The sequence below is a fragment of the Pelobates fuscus genome, chromosome 2 (assembly GCF_036172605.1).
Source record: "Pelobates fuscus isolate aPelFus1 chromosome 2, aPelFus1.pri, whole genome shotgun sequence".
NCBI lineage: Eukaryota > Metazoa > Chordata > Amphibia > Anura > Pelobatidae > Pelobates > Pelobates fuscus.
This window is the reverse complement of record NC_086318.1, coordinates 378,280,872-378,303,967: the sequence shown is the minus strand read 5'-3', so window position 1 is coordinate 378,303,967 and position 23,096 is coordinate 378,280,872. Positions and strand designations below refer to the sequence as shown.

Here is a 23,096-nt window from a genome sequence, read left to right as displayed (position 1 = left end):
TGACCAGAAAATAGCAGTCAGATGTCTCCTTGGATCAAGCAGCTATAACCCCACTAATTAAATGTTTATGCAAATAAATTATGTTTTGCAAGTATTTATCCACTTGCAGTTTAAACATCCGTATGGACTCTGATAAAACCACCTCTTCAGGCCACCTCTTCAGAGAATTCCATATCCTTATTGCTCTTACTGTAAGAAAACCTTTTCTTTGCCTTAGATGAAATCTCCTTTCTTCCAGCCTAAATGTGTGACCTTGTGTCCTATGCATATCCCTGTTTATGAATAGATTTACAGATAATGGTTTGTACTGGCCCCGAATATATTTGTATAATGTTATCATATCCCCTCTCAGGCGCCGTTTTTTCCAAACTACAGAGATTTCATTTTTTTTTACCTTTTCTCAATTTTGTTTCTCGTCTCTGCACTTTTTTGCCATGATATCCTTCTTTAGAACAGGTGCCCAAGTTAAGCAAATATGAAGCCTCCTTTATTATTTTAACCTTAACCCTAGAAATAGTGGAGGGCAGACAACAGGGAATAACCCTAGAAATAGTGAAGGGCAGATAACAGGGGAAAACCATAGAAATAGTGGAGGGAAGATAACAGGAGAGGTCCTAGAAAACAAAAAACATAAAAACAGTGAATGCTCATGAATTGCAATACCTTATCCGGACCACTAGATGTCAGATTTCCTCTGTAACGTGTTTATATTCGATTACTCTTGTCTAGAGAGTGCTGTTGGTAAATTGTTCCCCCCGGATAACACAGATCTTTGCAGAAGGTTCCGTTGCTGTTTCTTTTTCCTCTCACCGGGCACATTAGGGATTTGGACCATCCATGTGGTAATGCTTACATAGAGCTTGGATACAATGTGATGTAAATGAATATAGTGCAGGGTGAGACTAAGATCTCTGTAGTTAAGCAGTGGCAGACTAGGCTTGCTGTTCAGTAAACTTGTTTTTGTATTTAGTGTTTTTGTGATTTAGTGACCTTAAATACACATACAGTAACGACCAGCTATAATGCAGTACCACTTATAGTCTTCAGGGAAGTATGTTTTAATATTACTATTTCCCATTTAGTTTGCATTGTTGTCTCTTTTGCAATTGAGAGTGAAGGGAAGACAGGTGACAATATTATGATTGTTAAAGATGATTTAATCCGCAAGATTGGCTACAATAACATAGGAAGTCAGTTCTAACAGGGATTTTAGTCTATTCTTAGTCTTCTTCTTATTATTTATATAGCGCCAGCAAAATTCCTTAGCGCTGTATTCTTAAAGTCATTTTGTAGAATTCTAAATGCTGCTGCTTTGCCCTTTGGAGTGATTTTATTTTCTAACTTGGAAATATCAATGCTTGTTATCCAAAGTGCATATCCTAATAAACCCATTCATTTACTCAGGTAAATCCTTGGATAACGTACACATTATAATCATGTCTGGTCCCGAAAGGGTTAAATATCTGCTTGAATACAGGATACACAATTTAAGTATTGTTGACTATTTAAAGAAACACTGTATTGAAAAAAATGTCTCTAAGCCTTCTGTGCCTGTGTATTAGTTATGGTCCACACACCTTTTTTAAATCAAACAAAACTTTAAAGGGACACTATAGTCACCAGAACAACTACAGCATCTTGTATTTGTTCTGGTGAGTATAACCAGTCCCTTCAGGCTTTTTGCCGTAAACACTGTGTTTTTGTTTTTTCCAGAGAAAAGGCAGTGTTTACATTACAGCCTAGGGATGCCTCCACTAGCCACTCCTCAGATGGCTACTAGAGGTGCTTCCTGGGTGTGCAGCACTGCCATTCAATGTCTCCACCCTCTGCATGGGGACACTAAACTTTCCTCATAGAGATGCATTGATTCAATGTATCTCTATGAGGAGATGCTGATTGGCCAGGGCTGTGTTTGGCTTGTGCTGGCTCTGCCCCTGATCTGCGACCTTGACAGTCTCATGCAATCCAATGCTTTCCTATGTGAAAGCATTGTGATTGACTCAGATAAACACTTCTGATGATGTCAGTCAAGCAGGAAGATCAGGGGCAGAGCCAGCAGCAGACTGCAATAAAGGTAAGCTTTTACTATATTTAGGGAGGCAAGGAAGGCTAGATGGTGTGTTTAACAGGAGAACTTGTTTGTGTTACTTTGAAAAAAAAAAAAAACAGTGGAACTTACCTTTATGTCTTAACTGTGCATGTACAGTGGTTATAGTGCTTGGAGTAACCCTTTAAGTTATTCTGGAGAGCTGCCTGTGATGTCTTAAAACTGTGTTCATCGCACACAGTACATCTTATTTATGTTGCTGTGTGTACTGTACCCCCATTTTCATCAAACCATTTTGCCAGGTTATCAGAGAGTGTAAATGTTTCACATCCACCACATTTCCAAAGCCTTCTAGCCTTGGACAGCAATGATTAGCTGAGACTGTTGGGCTAAGCTGTTGCAGGTGTTCACAGCTGTCCAAAATTGGACACATAGTGTCGAAATTAATCTTCTGCATTATCCGAGCGGTTAATTGGTGGCTGAGCTCTGTGTGACAGCAGAGCCCAGTTTCTTTGTGAAATTGCTCCAAAACAGTTTGATAGAAAAATGGCGGATGCCACCCAGAGACCGCTTGCACCATAACAATTACTTTTCTCCCACTGTTTCCTATTTTACATGTTAGACTACCCTGCCTTGGTTATGGTAGAAGAACACAGTGGTGGGGGTTTCATTTACCGAAGGGACCATATAGTAATAAGTTGCTAGTGTTTAAACAGACCCTTTTACTTGCAATATGAGCGGTACTAGAGGAATGTTATTTTTCCATGTTGTGTTTTTCAGATTGGCCAGCATGCTGCTCATTGAGGAAAAGTACAGATCGGTTGCTCAGATGCTGTTTTCGTCAGGCTCATGTCCACGATGTGTGCTTCGCTTCTGCTGCGTTGGTTCCACAACTCCTTACCGTCTTCCATATAAGGTCTCCATATGGATTTTCTTTCTTTCTTTTTTCTTTTAAGTTGAGCTAAATCGTGGATAAAATTGTGTGAACCAGTGATGGCAACCATATAAAAAGAAAAAACAAACACCCAGAGCAAAGTACCAAAATGTTTGTTTTTTTTCTGAGCCATGGGCGTTCCATTGTTTATTGTGAATTAGTTTCCTGGATTCAGTTAATTGATCCCTGCAATTCACTGTTTACCGAATAAACACAAAAATTTACTTTTGCTTCTGAACACGAGAGAAGTGTTGTATCTGTAACAGCATCTACTACTAACACTTTTTATGGATGACTTCTGCTTGTCTGCAGGCATCGTGCATTTAAACATGTGGGATTTCGCCACTAAGGCCTCAATTTAATTAGTTTGCAATCAGAATCTGAAATTATTACAATCTTTTAAATCATTTAAAAGGTTGCATTTTTAATCTACAAAAAATTGCATATACATTAAAGGGACACTCCAGGCACCCAGACCACTTCTGCCCATTGGAGTGGTCTGGGTGCCAACTCCCACTACCCTTAACCCTGCAAGTGTAATTATTGCAGTTTTTATAAACTGCAATAATTACCTTGCAGGGTTAACTCCTCCTCTAGTGGCTGTCTACTAGACAGCCACTAGAGGGCACTTCCTGGTTCATAGCACAGGTTTTCTGTGCTATAGCGTCGCTGGATGTCCTCACGCTATGTGAGAACCTCCAGCGTCGCTAAAATCCCCATAGGAAAGCATTGAAAGCATTTTCAATGCTTTCTTAATGGGGAGGTCTAATGCGCGTGCGCGGCATTGTCGCGCATGTGCGTTAGGTCTCCCCCGCCGGCGGCCGCACATGCGCAGTCGGTCTCCCCCACCGGCTGACATCGGCGTGGGCGGACCCTGGACCAGCGCCGAGGGACATCGGCACTGGACTTTGGCAAGTCACTGAAGGGGTTTTCACCCCTTCAGCAACCTGGGGTGGGAGCGACAGGGGACCTGCAGTGCCTGGAAAACGGATTGTTTTCCTGGCACTGGAGTGTCCCTTTAAAGGTGAGTTCTTTAGGTAAATCATCTGAATTTTTTGAGAGATTGGAATAATTTCTGATGCTAATTCAAATTACTTAAATCGATGTCAACGTTGGGGATTGTTGTAAATTCTCCAATCCAGCTGTTTGTTCCTGCATTGAAATGTGGCTTATTAAATAAATGTAAAATTAAAGACAAACTAAATCCCTTGACAGTTGTCATCAATTATCATGTTACAGTTAAAACACCACAGAAGCAAATATTGTAAATTGTTAATTAATGTGAATCTCTCCGTAGGATCTGGTTTGTGAACTACGGACGTACCTTGCTGCAAACCCTGGTGCTGTTAACCTTGGTGATACAACTGACTTACACTGGAATCCACCGTGCAAGAGGCCCAAACTTGATGTAACTGATGAAAATCAGGGTGACAATGAATCCACAAATTTTCCACAATGTGAAGGCACAAATGAACCTCCAGTTCCAAAAACCTGTAATTTATGTCTGGGAATCCTTCAACATCTGTCTGAAGCACAGTTTGTCAAAGAGGTACATACGTTCAGCGGAAATAAAACTCTGCTGATCATTAGGATGGGTCATTTACAATTTGTTTTATGCACCTTATCAAGGCCCATCTGGAGAAACTTTCTAGGCAAATCTGCAGCATTGCATTGAACTGCATAATTTATTAATAATAATTTAGTTGGGAGTATGCTAGGACAAGATACTGTATTTTTTTCTAGTTTGTGTTTTTTAAGTTTAATTTGCAAATAAAGTTTATCTTAAGTGAATACTCAAAATGAAACAAAAGTGGAGCACTACCACCAGATATATATACACTTACCCTACACCCTGTTGGGCATAAAAAAACTAACCAAAAATAAAAAATATAACAGTGCAAAACTTTGTAAAACTAGCACAATATAATAGTAATCCCATATTGTACAACAATTGTAAGGTAAACCACTCACATTTAATGGAGCCTAGAGTGGATTAGCACAAATCTCAAGGCATTCCGTGCCTTTAATGCAGCACACTACTTGACTTCCTAGCTAGCTAGAAAAAAAAGAGAAAATGATCCAACATCTAGTACTGTATAGTATATGGTTATAGAATTGAAATGTAGCATATAAAAGAAGTAAACCACTCCATTAAAACAGCCTGTAATAGTACTCAGCTCTGAATAGATATAAGGTATAAAATGATGATTACTTCCATCTGAAAGAGCTGGTGTCCTCTAATGCATTTTAATTTCCACTCGGTGTAGTGTGAGCCATCAGAAAAAACATGGAGGTGCCACTTTAGAACACTGAAGTAGACATACTAGGTATTTGGCTGTTGTCTTTGGGAAATAGTGGGACTCTTGGCACTACTAAATTAAGGCAGGCTTTCCCTTGGACAATAATACTTTGTTGACACCAGTGGAGACTGCTTAAGTTTTAAGAGACTCTCCAGACACCTAAATCACTTTAAATTGCTGATGTTACTACATTAGCCTCACGGCCAGTGCAAGGATTTTTGCTGCCCTAGGCAAAAAGGATTTTTGCCGCCCCATTCACTTTTTTTTTTACATTTTAGTTATCTATTCAAACATTGAATCATTGTAGGGACATGAATAATTTAGTGTTCGCAATACAGGTTTATATTCCAAACACTATATAATGTTTTTATTTTAATTTAATTTTTTTTAATTTAAACTGTGTTTAGCGCACAAATGCAACCACTGATACATACATACATACATACATACATACATACATACATACATACATACATACAGACTCACAATTGGTGGTCCATGCACACACAAATTCACTGACCCATGCAAACTTACACCCACACTGACTCATGCAGACACACACATACTAAACCATGCAGACACATGTACATTGATCCTTGCAAACTGACACAAATACAAACACTGATACATGCAGACACACACTGATCTTTGCAGTCACACACACTGATCCATGCAGACACACACACACTGATCCATGCAGACACACACACACACACACTGATCCATGCAGACACACACACACACACACTGATCCATGCAGACACACACACACTGATCCATGCAGACACACACACACATTCTCTGAAAGACACTAACTTACCTTCATTTCCTATATCAGTTGATATGTATTTCAGGGATCTTGAGAACGACTAGCTGCCTGGCATCCCATCACTCCCGCTATACTCCCGCCCACTTGTCACCAGGGGGCAGGAGTGAGTGAGAAGTGCACTCTCTGCCACCCTGCCCCACTTTCTTCCTTAATCGCCCCCATGTCCCCACGCACAGGGCAGGGGGCGGGAGCGCACGAACGCTATGCCCGTGCGCTAGCTAATGGGAGCGGGGTCCAGTACAGCCAGGCGCCGGCCAGGAGGTCATTCAGCACTTTGTGAGTAACGCCTGACTGCCAACCTCATCCGCATCCTTGATTTTACTGTTACTGGCTATTTGGCATGTTTTACCATTTGTTACTGGGTCTGTCTGTCGGACAGACCCAGACACCATTAGCCACAGGCTTGCCAGATGTGCCTCCAGGGAGCTGGCGCCCTAGGCAACCGCTTAAGTGGCCTAACGGAAGCGCCGCCCCTGATTACCCTCCATGGAGTATATACTAATGAAATAGCCTGGGTAACAATGGCAGAGCCAAAATGTCCCATTCTTTAAGATAGACTTAGTGATGATTAGCATCCATCCAGTTAATATATAGCTAAAGTTGCTATGTGGATAGGTGCAATACCTTCTCATCCTGCTTAAAAAGACCAAAGGTAGCTTCGGCCATGCCAAATCTGTGTTGTGACAAGATGATTTCTTTTGTTATAGATTTTTCAAAAGGTGAATTCTGCTGGGTATGAATTTAAGGATTTTGTGTTCTCTGTGTCTTTACCAGCACAACTGTCTGTGAGAGAGGTAAGGAATCCTTTATTGATTTTATATTAAACTTGCATGTACATTTTGCTGACTGGACACGATCTCAGAGTGTGGACAGCAGAAATGGTCCATTAATTACATACTACATGCTCCTAAAATGTCTCATACACCAATATGTGCATCTTTTTTTGTATATTTGATGTCACTGCATGTAGTGCTATGATTCACTTCTTAATGAACTTAACGAGCACTATTTCTTGTGGGAGTTAACACATACACAAAACACTTTGTACGCTCAGCGTTTTATCAGATGTGGTATGAGACATTTAATTATCAAAATTTATGGCATTTGTTTCAAAACAAAGCGATACTGTAGCAAGCATGTACGCATATTTTTTAAATGTATAGCTTTGTCAGCATGCTATAATAAGGTGTATATACAAAGAAAGGTGAACAGCGCTAGCGGTATACACAGATATATATATATATTTTACATACGTAATTGGAGATATTCCTCGATGGTATAGCTTAAAAGAAAAGAACAGAATGCAATAATAGTGCAATATGAATTGATGATATAATGGATGATGAAGAAATATAAAATTCTCACTCACACTTTTAAGAGCTTTATAAGCTCAATTTCAAGAGCCTGGACGGAATAATCCCCGTCTATGGATTTCTTGATATGCAGTCTTCTAAGTGAACTTTGTGGGTGTGAGATTTCCGTGATATATGGAATGAAAAAATACAAAAAAACAATGGTATAGATAGTAGGTGTATATGCAGTGCAAAATAAAAGAGAACCTACTTACATAGACTAGAGCAACAGACCTGCTCTAGTTTAAACAGCTTCAGGTGGAACAATCCCCACCTAAGGATGTACTGGACCCAAATGTAGCAGCAGCAAGATGAGGTAGGAAGTAGGACTAAAAATAGACTGGGTAATGTAAAAATGTATATACTTTATTTTATTAAAAAAAAAAAAATTTTTTTTTTTTTTAAAAAGTGAATGACAAATATATCAAATACCAGTCAGGATAAAATTTTAAAAGTCCGTGGTTCTTCCTCACTTAACGTGTTTCGCCTTGGCTTTTTCAAAAGTGCACTTTTGAAAAAGCCAAGGCGAAACACGTTAAGTGAGGAAGAACCACGGACTTTTAAAATTTTATCCTGACTGGTATTTGATATATTTGTCATTCACTTTTTAAAAAAAAAAATAAATTTTTTTTTTTTAATAAAATAAAGTATATACATTTTTACATTACCCAGTCTATTTTTAGTCCTACTTCCTACCTCATCTTGCTGCTGCTACATTTGGGTCCAGTACATCCTTAGGTGGGGATTGTTCCACCTGAAGCTGTTTAAACTAGAGCAGGTCCATTGCTCTAGTCTATGTAAGTAGGTTCTCTTTTATTTTGCACTGCATATACACCTACTATCTATACCAGGGATAGGCAACCTTCGGCTCTACAGATGTTGTGGACTACATCCCCCATAATGCTCTTACACACATAATGCTGGCAAAGCATCATGGGAGGTGTAGTCCAAAACATCTGCGGAGCCGAAGGTTGCCTATCCCTGATCTATACCATTGTTTTTTTTGTATTTTTTCATTCCATATATCACGGAAATCTCACACCCACAAAGTTCACTTAGAAGACTGCATACCAAGAAATCCATAGACGGGGATTATTCCGTCCAGGCTCTTGAAATTGAGCTTATAAAGCTCTTAAAAGTGTGAGTGAGAATTTTATATTTCTTCATCATCCATTATATCATCAATTCATATTGCACTATTATTGCATTCTGTTCTTTTCTTTTAAGCTATACCATCGAGGAATATCTCCAATTACGTATGTAAAATATATATATATCTGTGTATACCGCTAGCGCTGTTCACCTTTCTTTGTATATTTGTCTTGTTATTCACAAGGTTGAGGGAACACCTTGTTGGTGAACTGCAGCTTCATTTTCAGACAGAGAGCACTTATTTCTGTAATTTTTATCTATAATAAGATGTAGATACAAAAATAGGCTTTTATGAATGCACTAACATGTGGTGGTTTTAGGAATGTTAAAGTTCATTTTAAGTAATATATTGTATTTCAGCATGGTGGCCGCTATCTCTCCTGCAGCGTAGGGCTAGTTCATTGACTTATCACTCTTAGCTCAGTGAAAAGAGATTCTGGCTCTCAATGTGCTGTAGTGGAGGGGTGGGGAGTTTTTTTTTTTGTTTTTTTTTAAAGCAGACCTTTTCATCTTTTCAAGATGTCCTTGGTGTTATGTGAGTTAAATAGCATTCTTGACCAGAGAGGATATAAAGGATTTCTCCAAGCGCCATGACCAGTTTAATGATTTGAAGTGGTGCTTGGAGTCTGTATGTGGGTTGCCCTGCTACGAAACGCTGCTCATACAGATTTTAACCCCTTTGCTGCCGGTGGTCTAACGCTACCTCGGGCATTGTAATTGGGGAATGAGAGTTCCAGGCTGGCTAATATCCATTCTGTGGATATTTCTATGCATAGAATTTCAGTCATTGGCTGAGAGCAGTCAGCTGATGCTCTCTGCCAATGAATGATCGATGGGATCGACATATGGCTTCTGCAGCTCTACATGAGACAGATGCATGTCATCCAGTTTACAGGAGGCATGAAATCTGGCAGGGAACCAGGTAAGAGGGGAAAACTCAGTGACAAAAATGGTTTTCCCCTATACCTGGGAATGATGTGTGGCAACACCTGGCACCATAACCACTACAGCAGACTGTAGTGGTTCTGATGTTTGGAGTAACTCTTTAAAGATTGCTGTCCCGCTGAGCAAGGTTGAAGCACTGGATGCTTCAAGGAGGTATTTGTATGCACTAAAAAAGAAAGCTTGTATTATGTGTTGTTATTACCATAACAACACATTTCTTTTAGGATCCCTTAGTGGTCAGCTATGGAGAATATAGATTAGGAATATAATCTGTGAGGGAACCATGTACCTTTTGACAATAGCTCCAGCAGAGGGTGCTCTTACACAGAGCAGATATCTATGCAAGTGGTGGAGAAACCCAAATATTAGCAGCAGTTACTCATCGACGGCAATATTTTATTCATTACAATTTTTTGTATCCAGTCACCACTTTCTCATTCTTTCCTTTTGCATGTCTGTCTAATATATTCTAAATGTAAATTTAATGGATTATTGTAATATCATTTGTTGTCATATTTAGTGGACTAACAGAGTTTTGAAGGAGCAATCATTCGGGAGAAATATACCTTTATCAAGTCTAAAGCATTTCTGAACAAAATGACAAATGCAGTTTACACCCGAATAGTGATACAAGAGTTAAATGGGAACTTAAGTATTCTAATATTACCTACAACGTTTAATGTTGTGTTTTCTTATCCTCTATATTTAATAAATATGTATCTGTGAGGTTTAAAAGCTAAAATAAAGCAGCACTGTGAATTCATCAGAGTCCCACAACGGTGACATCGCTGATGTGGATCCGGTGGCCAAGGAGGGCATGTAAAGGTGAGTTTATTTACTTGAACCTGTCCGTCGCTGGTGACGGCATCTTGTCCCTAGTAGTCCCTACTTTGTCTCTGTATGTCTCCTGACAGGGTTGGAATTTCAGTAAAATTCCCACACCGTCATAATGATTCTATCTTTACGAAATACTAATTTTTCAGGGGAGAGGGAGGGGGTAGGTGGTGCTGCCTTAAAGGGACACTGTAGGCACCCAGTCTGCTTCACCTCATTGAAGTGGTCTGGGTGCTATGTCCCATGTCACCGAACCCTACAGTGGTAATTATTGCAGTTTCTAAGAAACTGCAATAATTACCTTGCAGGGCTAAGTTCTCCTCTAGTGGCTGTCTACAAGACAGCCACAAGAAGGCCTTCCGGGTGCTTAGACGACTTTGGTCATCTAAAAAAAGCTGGAAGTCCTCACGCTATGCATGACACCGTCACCAGAATCCCCATAGGAAAGCACTGAATAAGGCTTTCCTATTGGGAAAGTTCTAATGCGAGCGTGGCCATTGCCACGCATGCGCATTAGGTCTCCCCCTGGCTGACGTCGGCGGGGATGGATCATGGGTGGAGCCTGACACTGTGCCAAGGGACATCGGTGCTGGATTCAGGTAAGTGACTGAAGGGGTTTTAATCCCTTCAGCTACGTGGGCTGGGGGCAGGGCCGGATTAAGAGCACACTGGGCCTGGTGCTGACAATTATGATGGGCATAATTACGGAATCTTATTGACCAAAAACACTAAAACAGTCATACCTCCCAAGCGTCATGTATCTGATGGAGATGGTGCTGGAGGGAAACTCATAGGATGCGGCTATAAGAAAACACATACTCTATGCTAATCTCTCTCTAATTTATGCTTTCATCTTTCAAGTAAATCCATAACCCCTAACAGCAGTGTCTAGTGAAGCAGGAAGTCAATGGGTGTGGTAAAAGGGTGGGCCACTGGTGCGAATCATGTGACCAGACCTGCCAAAAGGGAGAACATGCCAAAAAAGGGGGCATGTCTGTCCAAAGAATTTGAAGGACAGCCTGGCATGAATGCATGTCAGGCTGCCCGCCAATCCTGCAGGCTGTCCAACTAAGGGCATACTATGCAGGCAGCACCCTAAGCTTGACATAAATGCGTCAAATGATGCGCTCACTCCATGCTTTCTAAGGACTGTCCCCTAGCACTCACATGTCCACTTGTCTCCTTACCTTCTTACCAACAGGCAGAGGTTCCAGGTATATAGTCTGGAACAGAGAAAAGGTGTATGTAGTGAGTGTAGAAGAAAGGGGACATGCCACAGTGTTAGAGAGACCAAAGTCTGTATTACCTAAACTAATTTTATTGTCAGCCAGTCCACACAAGTTTTGTTCCCATACATCCCTCTAAAGCTTCCAAACTTAAAGGGACACTATAGTCACCATAACAATTACAGCTTATTGTATTTGTTCTGGTAAGTAGAATCATTCCATTCAGGCCTTTTGCAGTAAACACTGTCTTTTCAAAGAAAATAACTCCACTGGCCACTCCTTAGATTGCTGCTAGAGGTGCTTCCTTGGGCAGTACTGCCTAGTGTGCAGCACTGCCATTCAGTGTCTCCACCCTCTGCATGCAGACACTGAACTTTCCTCATACAGATGTATTGATTCAATTTATCTTTATGAGGAGATGCTGATTGGCCAGGGCTATGTTGGACTTGTGCTGGCTCTGCCCCTGATCTGCCTAGTTGACAATCTCAGCCAATCCTATGGGGAAGTATTGTAATTTGCTCAGACCACCACTTCTGATGATGTCAGCAGTCAGTCAGTTCAGAGGCAGAGCCAGCAGACTTGAATACAAATTATATATGACTATACTTAGGGAGGCAAGAAGGGGCCAGGGTGGTGGTTTTAACATAATAGGGTCAGAAATACATGATTGCGTTCCTGACCCTATAGTGCTCCTTTAACCCCTTAAGGACCAAACTTCTGGAATAAAAGGGAATCATGACGTGTCTCACACGTCATGTGTCCTTAAGGGGTTAAGCAAGAGTATGTGAAGAGTAGTTAGGGTTGCCACCTTTCTTGGGAAAAAAATACCAGCCTTAATCATTTGTATAATCACAAGGAGTGACATCAGAGAAAATTCTGTAAAATCACCAACAAACTACTCACAGTTTGATTTTGCTGTATAGATGGATTGCTCCCAGTGTCTGTGTCCCTATGTATCACAGTGTCAATGTCCCCATGTCGCCCAGTCCCCTAGTCTCCCAGTGTCTCAGTGTCCCCATTTCTCCCAGTGTCCCAATGTCTCAGTGTGTCCCCATGTCACTAGGATACTGGAGACACAGTGAGACATGGGGACACGGAGAGACATGGGGACACGGAGAGACATGGGGACACGGAGAGACATGGGGACACGGAGAGACATGGGGACACGGAGAGACATGGGGACACGGAGAGACATGGGGACACGGAGAGACATGGGGACACGGAGAGACATGGGGACACTGAGAGACATGGGGACACTGAGAGACATGGGGACACTGAGAGACATGGGGACACTGAGAGACATGGGGACACTGAGAGACATGGGGACACTGAGAGACATGGGGACACTGAGAGACATGGGGACACTGAGAGACATGGGGACACTGAGAGACATGGGGACACTGGGAGACATGGGGACACTGGGAGACATGGGGACACTGGGAGACATGGGGACACTGGGAGACATGGGGACACTGAGACACTGGGGACACTGAGACACTAGGGACACAGACACTGGGAGACATGGGGACACTGAAATATTTGGGGACACTAAGACACTAGGGACACAGAGACATGGGAACACAGACACTGGGAGACTAGGGGACACTGGGAGACTAGGGGACACTGGGGACACTGGCTGGGAGACAGACACTTGGGGACACTGGGAGACATGGACAGTTGTGGACATAGACATGGGGACACTGGGACATATAGGGACACTAGGAGACATAGGAACTGTCAGGGTACCTGAGGTCTCTATCTCCGAGAGAGGTAGAGACTTAGTCGTTCATCCATCCGGACGGCCTGATTTCCCTCTTCCTCGCGGTCCATCCGGTCATGCAAAGCCGGCCGCGAGGGAGTGACTCCCTTTTATAGCATGACGCCCGGAAGTCGACGTCAGGACGTCAACCCGGAACGACCTGTCACTCAATTGGTTCAGGACCAATCAGGACTCGTCGGAGGTGTGTCTACTTATCTGAACAGGGCATTTAACAGTGCTTCTTTCGTTAGCTCATTGCCCTGTCGTGGTTCTAGCTTGTTCTAGTCACTCAGTGCTCGTGTTTTCTAGTTATCCCTTTTGGTTTTGACCCGGCTTGTTTGCTCTACTCTGCTTATCTCTGTTACCCTTGATTCGGCTTGTCTCTCGCTTACCTGTCTTCTGTTACCCTCGACCTCGGCTTGTCTTTGACCATTCTCTACTGTACTACTTACGTTAGTCCGGCCATTCTAAGGTCCGGTATACGTATCTGGCTACTGTTTGTACTCTGCGTGTTGGATCCCTGTCCCGATCCTGACAGGAACACAGACACTGGGAGACATGGGGACACTGAAACATTTGGGGACACAGAGACATGGGGACACTGGGAGACTATGGGACACTGGCTGGGAGACAGACACTTGGGGACACTGGGAGACATGGGGACAGTTGTGGACATAGACATGTGGACACTGGTACATATAGGGACACATGGGGACACTAGGCACACTGAGATACATGGGACACAGACACTGGGAGACTTGGGGACACTGAGACACAAGCGACACTGGATGGGGGACATGGGGACACTGGGAGAAATGGGGACATAGTGTCTCCGTGTCCTAATGTCTCAGTGTCTCCCAATGTCCCTATGTCTCACAGCATCCCCATGTGTCCCAGTGTCCCCTAGTGTCTCAGTGTCCCCATGTTTTCCAGTGTCTCAGTGTTGCCAGGTCTCCCAGTGTCTGTGTCCCCATATGTCCCCTAGTGTCTCAGTGTCCCCATATGTCCCCTAGTGTCTCAGTGTCCCCATATGTCCCCTAGTGTCTCAGTGTCCCCATATGTCCCCTAGTGTCTCAGTGTCCCCATATGTCCCCTAGTGTCTCAGTGTCCCCATATGTCCCCTAGTGTCTCAGTGTCCCCATATGTCCCCTAGTGTCTCAGTGTCCCCATATGTCCCCTAGTGTCTCAGTGTCCCCTAGTGTCTCAGTGTCCCCATGTGTCCCTGCTGCCTTTCCCCCCCATCCCTCTCTTACCTGAGCTGTAGAGCTGCTGTCTGGACTCTGTGCTGTGTTGCTGCTCCCCCACGGATCAGTAATTAGTAGAGAGAGGCAGGGATATGCTGTAACTTCCTATCCCTGCCTCTCCCTGCTTCCTATCCCTGCCTACTGGCCGGTGCTGGTATTGCAGAGTAATCTCCATTTATTCTGAGAAAAATACCTGCATTTGTATTGCCGGTATTACTGCAATACTGGCACGGCCAGGCAGCCTCAAATACCAGCCATGTGGCAAACCAGTAAAATACGAGTCAGGTGGTAAACCTAAGAGTAGTGTAGGGTTTTTTTTTTTTTTTTTTTAATGGGCCTGGGCCTGGAGCTGCAGCTCCATCAGCCCCTATGTTAATCCGGCCCTGGCTGGGGGGCGGGAGGGGGCACTGTAGGATTCTACATTGCTAGGTTTGTTTTTCTGGCACTAGAGAATCCCTTTAAGTGTTGAATCATCACTACTGTATTTTGGTGCTTAGTGGCTCCCTGTCAATCATTTTTTTTAAAGCTCTTCCATTTTCACAGACAAAACCTCTCTGCTCCTTGTTATCCAATGCAGTGTGTGCCCCAACTGAGCTGGATTGTGATGTGAACCACTAAATCTATAATATGAAAAGTAATAAAGGTTTTAGTGGATTTTTAATGTTATTTCTCCTTTTTAAAGTAATATCAGAAAGGATATTACACAGGTCAAATTAAGATAGGAGAATAAAAGGTGATAATAGATACCATTCTTTTAGTCCGGTTTGAATTTCCTGTGTCATGTGGTCCAGAAATGCTTTAGACGTGATAAAGGGGATCTGTCAAAAGCTACATTAATCCATTATTTTAAACTTAATTGGACTAATATGGCTGCTCTTACAACCTCCATATCATCTTCTGCATATAGCTTGGATGGATGTGTTAGTCCAGCAGTATACATGCAAAGGAAATAATCAGTATTACAAAATCGAATTGCTTTATTTTTACTGGAAACACATTCGATTTAGAAGTGTCTGTCATTAGAATTTCACCACTTTAAAAACATTGAAATCTATACTTTGTTTTCAGTAACATTTAAAGCATTTTTTAACATATAGAGAGTTTTTCAATAAATTAAATTAATTAAAATTTAAATAGCAAAATATTGGTTAATAAAGCTGATTTTGGGGCAGGGGGGCGGCAACAGTTTGTCTATTTAACCCTGATTTTAGAAATTCAATTTTCATTTCACTTGGTTGGTTAAACATTACTCAAATATTTGGGAACAGAAGTCAGTTTAACAATTTTTTTTTTTTTTTGTAAAAGCATGTTTGAAACAATCTAGGATCAATTTTTGCATGTAATAAAAATTATACCTGTTTAACTGATATCAATAAAACAATGCTAAAGTAGCTAGCGCATCTTTGATTTAAGCCAGGTTCATATGCATTATTTATAAAGCTCCTATAAGATTAAACAACTGGTGTGTTATAATTGCTTATAGTGTCCCACTTGTGTTAACCTATGGTAGGGCAATAGCATGAAATTCAACATTGGGACATGTAATGTGTACTCGCTTGTTTTAAACTAAACGGGTAGCTATGGCATTCTCTGTATGCTGGGGGGTACACAGGCAACCACAAAGATTTCAAGTCCATCAGAGTCCCGCAGTGCTTGCGCCTCGGCCCCTGTCCGGAGTGGTCATCTCCCAGGCTTGTACTATAGCACCATGTGTTGTCCCTGCTTTTGGGCCTGCAGGAGCATAGTCCATCTCCAGTGCATGTCATCCCAATCAGCCGATGCTGACCCTTGAGGCTTGACAGGTGGGCCATGGGCACTTGAGGAGTTGATGCTGCGGCAAGAGTCCGCCACCCTTATGTCCTGGAGAGGTTCCCTGCCTGCGTCCTTCGCCAATTGGAAGCTGTGTTGCTTTCCGGTAAGCCTCGCGGCTGTCTACTCGGGCGTATGAGTGCGAGGTTGTGCTTCTTTGGCTGGAGGATTCCGGTGTTGCTGAGTGGTTGGTGAATTGTGCGAGCATGGTCTCACTCTGGTATGTGTGAGGATGGGTGCCAGAGTCTGGGAGGCATGTCGTCGTTTCCCGACGTTTTGAGCTCCGAGGATGGCACTGTCTGGGTGCTGCTCTGGGGGTTTGGGGTGGGCCTCTACTCTACGGACCCACGCCGCCACACTTTGCATCGCCAGCTTGAAGTGCCGACCCTTTGTGTGGAGCGATGTCCAGAGGCTGGTGCGAAGCCGGTAAAAAAATTCTAGGGTGCACTTGGGTGGTTTGATGAGGGTGTTTTGTGCCGCCATCTTGCGTGGGCCCCTGTAGTCCCGTGCGTTTGCGGGTTTGGTCGCTTGGTTGAGCCTCGTTGTGGGGGTAGTCGTCCCCAGCGAGGACCGGGATATCCCCCGCCGGTCCAGAGGGGGGGTAGCGGGGCAACCTCCGAGTGAGATTTATGAGCAGGTCCCGTGCCGGAGGCTTGACAGGTGGGCCATGGGCACTTGAGGAGTTGATGCTGCGGCAAGAGTCCGCCACCCTTATGTCCTGGAGAGGTTCCCTGCCTGCGTCCTTCGCCAATTGGAAGCTGTGTTGCTTTCCGGTAAGCCTCGCGGCTGTCTACTCGGGCGTATGAGTGCGAGGTTGTGCTTCTTTGGCTGGAGGATTCCGGTGTTGCTGAGTGGTTGGTGAATTGTGCGAGCATGGTCTCACTCTGGTATGTGTGAGGATGGGTGCCAGAGTCTGGGAGGCATGTCGTCGTTTCCCGACGTTTTGAGCTCCGAGGATGGCACTGTCTGGGTGCTGCTCTGGGGGTTTGGGGTGGGCCTCTACTCTACGGATCCACGCCGCCACACTTTGCATCGCCAGCTTGAAGTGCCGACCCTTTGTGTGGAGCGATGTCCAGAGGCTGGTGCGAAGCCGGTAAAAAAATTCTAGGGTGCACTTGGGTGGTTTGATGAGGGTGTTTTGTGCCGCCATCTTGCGTGGGCCCCTGTAGTCCCGTGCGTTTGCGGGTTTGGTCGCTTGGTTGAGCCTCGTTGTGGGGGTAGTCGTCCCCAGCAAGGACCGGGATATCCCCCGCCGGTCCAGAGGGGGGGTAGCGGGGCAACCTCCGAGTGAGATTTATGAGCAGGTCCCGTGCCGGAGGATCGGCCCCCATGCCTCAGGCTCCGCTCCAGTGTAGGCCGCATGACTGGCAAGCTGCTCGTTTGATGTGTCTGTGGGACAGATATTGTTCTGTTCCCTGTGTGGTCCTGTATCGGTTTTTGGGCACTTTGTGCTGCTGGCATGGTTGGATTGTTCGGTATAATCGTATTTGTGCTCGTTGGCATGAGAGCCCTCATGAAGCACGTCCGGCCATCTTGGCAGTCAGGCCCCGCCCCCCAGTTTGACATTTTTTATTGGTTTTCATGAGCATGAACAACTGTTGACCACGTTCAGGTATAACACATTGTTTGTACATCTTGACCAACATTTCATGGTATCTTTAACATATATTGATATTAGTCTAACTGGTTTATTAATACAGGACTGTGTACATCAGTTAGGTATGGTGCATGCAATATAGTATTGTGTGAATATCAAACCTTGCAATGCTGGTCCAATACCTGTGATTGTCGTGATAAATAACAGATCTTACTTTAATAGCAGCCCGAAAACCACCAACGTATACTAATATGGAGATACAATAAAGGACAATGTAGTAGGAAATAAAATTGTGGATAAGTTTCATTGGATGTAGGATGGGTTTTGGGGTGAGTTAATTTTCTCTAACGTATGATTGTGTGTGTTTTGTTTGTTTTTTTGCCTGGGGTTGTCATCTAATGTAACATCACCCCAGTACCTGGGGCGCAATCCCATTGGTATTTCAGTATGAGGTAGACATGGTGTTCAGGGTAAGCAACCACACTCGTGGTCTAAGGACCGCTGATCTCCAGACAACAGGAGCTCACATGGATAAAAACCTCTCTTTTTGCCTCTAATTTAACCTCTTCCCATCATATTGATGCAATACAATACTGTTTAGATAGGTATGCCTCCCACAATTCCTTTTGATTTGTTCGTTAGAGTTCCCGAACGTAGGTGGATACGTGCCATCATTTCGTAAGTCCAGTTTAAAGACACTTGGTGAAACAACTCTATGCATGTTGGAATTTTGGTTGTTTTCCATAATCTGGCTATTGGGTTATTAGCTGCAATTATGGCCAGTGGTACTTATACTTGAGGGATATCTCAACACTCATTGGAGCGGTTTGGGTATATATGGGCTACTTTACAAGTTACCATCCTTATAATATCTTCCTGTGAAGTTCCACATGGGAGACTCATGAGGTGAGACCTCTGTGACTATTGAAAGAGATATTCCAACTTTCTGCCAGGAACTCCCTATTGAGGTCCTTCTTCTGTGGCTCATTGTGCCTCCTGTTTGAATGCATTCCCATTTACACTGTTATAACACATTGGAAATTCTTTTCTGTTTGCACGAAGCCGAAGGCATATTTTTTTCAAAAGGTAGGAGAAATTGCTTTAGTGGGTTTGGGCAGTGCCTGTCTTTGTTTAGAGCTAGAATGCATTTTATTTGTAGGTAAGATAATATCATGTTGTTACTTAGTTTATAGCTTGTCTGTAAGTTTGGAAACGGTCATATGTTGCCTCTAGAACACAGTTGGTATACATGTGTAATCCCTTTTGCAAGCCAAGGTTTATAGTTAAAGTTAGGTAACCCCAAAGGCAGGGGAAGCTTAATCATATCCCAGATCCCCAATTTAGTTGGTTGGCAGCATTTTTTGGTAATTGGGTCTCATTTTTCTAGGTTACCACAGGAATGTCCTACCCCTTTACTTCTCGTCCAGTAAGGCTCAAAAGAGATCCATTGGTAGGAGGGGGGGAGGGAGGGGAGGGGGTTCTCACGTAAAAAATATGAGCTAGGAGAGTGGTATAGCACAATACCAAAAGGCAAAATAGTTTAACCTTGTGCAGCTATTGTGTATAAGCTGCTGTAGCCCCAACAGCAAGAAAAATATAGCATTCCTAAGAATTAATCCACAAAGCGTACTTAATAATCTGGGCGTAAGATACCACCTCGTGAGGACGTTGTTTAAGTTTTCTTGTAACCGTGCAGATCCCGGAGACTTTTGTATATGGGTTATGATCGTATCCCATTCTGCCTCTGTAGGTGCCATGTCAAGATCCTCTTCCCATTGTCTGATACAGGGTGGCGTCAGGAGGTATTGGCCCGATACCAGTGAGGAGTAAATCAGGCTTTTGGCGGTACAGTGTTTTGTATGCAGAGGGATTTAAAGTGCGTTCCGGGCTCGGAGTAGGAAAGGTTTCTGGGGGATCAACCGAGCGGGGTTATCTGTTCTCTCACCAGTACATGAAGGTACATGAAGCAGAGTTCGGCTAGTGGGCGGACTGCAAATGGTGACATAAGCACATCAGCAATGCAAAGTATCGATATATATCTCGTCAAGTGCGGGAGAGGTCCCTGATCCCCTGCCGGAAAATCTGGGTTGCCTCTCAGCAGAAACATTGGGCTGGGATCCGTTGTGAGGTAGTATTTTGTACTATATATTTGCCAGACCTGCAGTGTTGCTTTTACAAATGGATTTGTTTGTGTGTGCTTGCTTCCGTTGGGATCCATGGTAGTGTTCGTAGGTCGCTCTTCGAACTATCCGATTTCAGTTGCACCCATGGTTTGTCTCTCATTGCAGTGGACCAGCTAATGAGTTTAGTAAAGTGGGCTGCCAAGAAATGTTTCTCAAAGTCTGGTAACGCTAGTCCTCCTCGGAGCTTGGGTAACGTAAGTTGAGAATGTGCTATGCGGTGGGGACTTTCCTTTCCAGACAAATTTGCAGACCTCCGCCTTTAGGGTGGTGAAGAAGGTTTTTGGGGCCGAGATGGCACTGTCTGGAAAGTAAATAGGAGCTTGGGTAACAATGTCTTCTTGACTGCATTTACCTGGCCTAACCAGGAAACGTATGAGTTCTAGGAACGTAGCTCTTCTATAGCTGCCTTAAGGATAGGTAGGAAGTTGTGCATATATAAGTCCGTCAGGTCTGGTGTGAGCCAGACCCCTAGGTATCGCATATGTGTATCGCACCAGCGGAATCGAAATTGGCATTGAAGTGTTTGTTGTAGCATAGGGCTAGTTCTGAGACCCAGAATTTCAGACTTAGAGTAATTAATTTGTAGGTTGGAGATGTGGCCATAGCAATGAATAGAAGGTCATCGGCAATATCACTCCATGGATATTCTCATTACGTCTAATTCTGTTAAGAAAGGGCTTTGGCGTCAGTGTAAACAGGAGCGACAGTGTGCAACCCTGCTGTGTCCTGTTATATATCCTAAACGGGTCTGATAGAGCTCCAGTGATTCACAGCTGTGCCGTTGGGCAGAAGTACAGTGCTGCGACCCAGGAGAGAAATTTCAGCCCGATACACAGGCACCCCAACATAAGTCCCCAGTCCACCCTGTCGAACGCCTTTTCTGTGTCCGTTGACAGGTGTAAAAGTTCATAGTTTAAATTGTAGAGCTGAGAATAGTATTTAGTGAATTAATTATTCTTTCAGAATCATCACTTTTTCCCCCTCGGGAGAAATTAAATATGAAATAATTTGATGAGCATCCTTCTTTTAATTATGAGGCTAATAGAGCCTGCTGACTCTATTGCCCTGGGCGTATTGCATTGCTTTCATCTTCTTTAATCCACAACCTACTTTCAGTATATTTTCAGCATGAATTTAAGTGTTTAAGAAACCAAGAGGGCTGCACTCACCTGAACATGTATATATTATAGGGTGCCGCTGGGGCCAAAATATACAGAATCCAGCGCACTCGCTTATTCACTAAACAATGATTTCAAATCTTAGAGATTGTAATAGTTTTATTTACAAACACCTCACCTTGGCAAAAAATAATGGGGGTTTAGTTGCATTATATGATCATATATTGCATAAGCCTGCCACAACGTCAATGTTCCCCATTCTTGGCAGGTCCTACTCTAGCAGCCTAATGCTTGCCCTTGTGAGATTAATCCACTTACTTGGGAAATACTTCCTTACTGGGACTATGCAAATCAAGGCTAAATAGGGTCCTGGACAGGGAGGGGTGCAATTCCAAGGAGTTGGCCTGGACTCCCAAATATATAAAAGAAACCAAGAGGGCTTTACTCACCTGAACATGCATACATTATAGGGTGCTGCTGGGGCCAAAATATACAAAATACAGAATCCAACGCACTTGCTTATTCACTAAACCATGATTTCAAATCATAGAGATTGTAATAGATTTATTTAAAAACGCCTCACCTAGGCAAAAAAATAAAAATAAAAATAAAAAATATATATATATATATATATAGACACACACACACACAGACATTAGGTGGGCAGACTGGACACAGAAACATAGCCTCCCTACATACACTCACCCCATCAGTCACCGTCGGTGTCTTGTCACACTCACCCTCCACGTAACTCTCCCCACACACACACACACACACACACACACACACACACACACACACACAGTCCCTTAATACACAGTCACCACAAGTCACACACAACGTCTCGCCATAAGCACAATACATACTTTAAGACCCCAAGTAGCCCTCACACACACCTGCTTTCAGACCCAGAGGCACAGACATGCGTGCACAAACAAGGATACTTGCTACCAGACATGCATTCTCAGGCGCATACACAGATACACAATTTTAGACCCACTCAATCAGAAATGCACACAGTAAGACACACACTTTTGACTTTGAGTCTGTGTGTCTCTGCATCAGTGTGTTTGTGTGTGAATGTGTGCACACACTTTTGGGTTTGTGTGTGTACGTTTGTGCTTGTATCAGAGTGTCTGCATGTATTAGAGATGTGTGTCTAAACAGTCAACATAGCTGTAATGTGAGGGTGATAAGGGATGTGTAATGTCATGATAGTGTGGCAATGTGTATATATATATATATATATATATATATCTTCATTAGCACTTCTCAAGGACACATAGTTTATAAAGCGCAATAAATGAATTTTGAAGGGTTGATACTATATAAATATATGATGACAATATCTGGTCATTTTATTTAATTGTTGCATATTTTCCCTTTGCTGGGCTACTTCTTATTTTATTCCCTCTCTAGATACGTTGTTCTTGTCGATTACTTTTACTTCCTGAAGCTAAATGCCATCTAGTGAGTCATTTGGTGTGTCATCATAACACTTTCTAGGGATTCCCCTTTTTGGTCCCCAAGAGTAATACCCACCTATCTCACGGCAGCACAAAAATGAAAGAAAGCACTCACAGAATAGTTGTCAAATTAAAGTTTACATCTATGGTTGCCCTTTTAGACTGCAATCCTGTTTGAATGTAGTATTAGTCTTGCTTACCTATTGTAAAATGCTGAAGTATTTGTTGACGCTATATAAATAAATGTCGTTGTGTGCACTAATTTGTTATGCATATTTAATTTTAAAAAAAAAGTAAAGTT

General features: G+C 43.0%; 1 protein-coding gene across 1 annotated transcript in view; it reads left to right on the top strand.

Annotated features, from left to right (window-relative positions):
• Window positions 1-770: 770 nt before the first annotated feature.
• Window positions 771-23,096, top strand: part of PUS10 (pseudouridine synthase 10) — an 89,055-nt gene continuing 66,729 nt past the window's right edge. Inside the window, exons 1-4 of the mRNA XM_063441407.1 lie at window positions 771-842; window positions 2,828-2,963; window positions 4,279-4,530; window positions 6,818-6,904. Coding sequence (XP_063297477.1) covers window positions 2,838-2,963; window positions 4,279-4,530; window positions 6,818-6,904 — 465 coding nt within the window. The 5' untranslated portion in view covers window positions 771-842; window positions 2,828-2,837. The remainder of the gene's footprint in view (window positions 843-2,827; window positions 2,964-4,278; window positions 4,531-6,817; window positions 6,905-23,096) is intronic.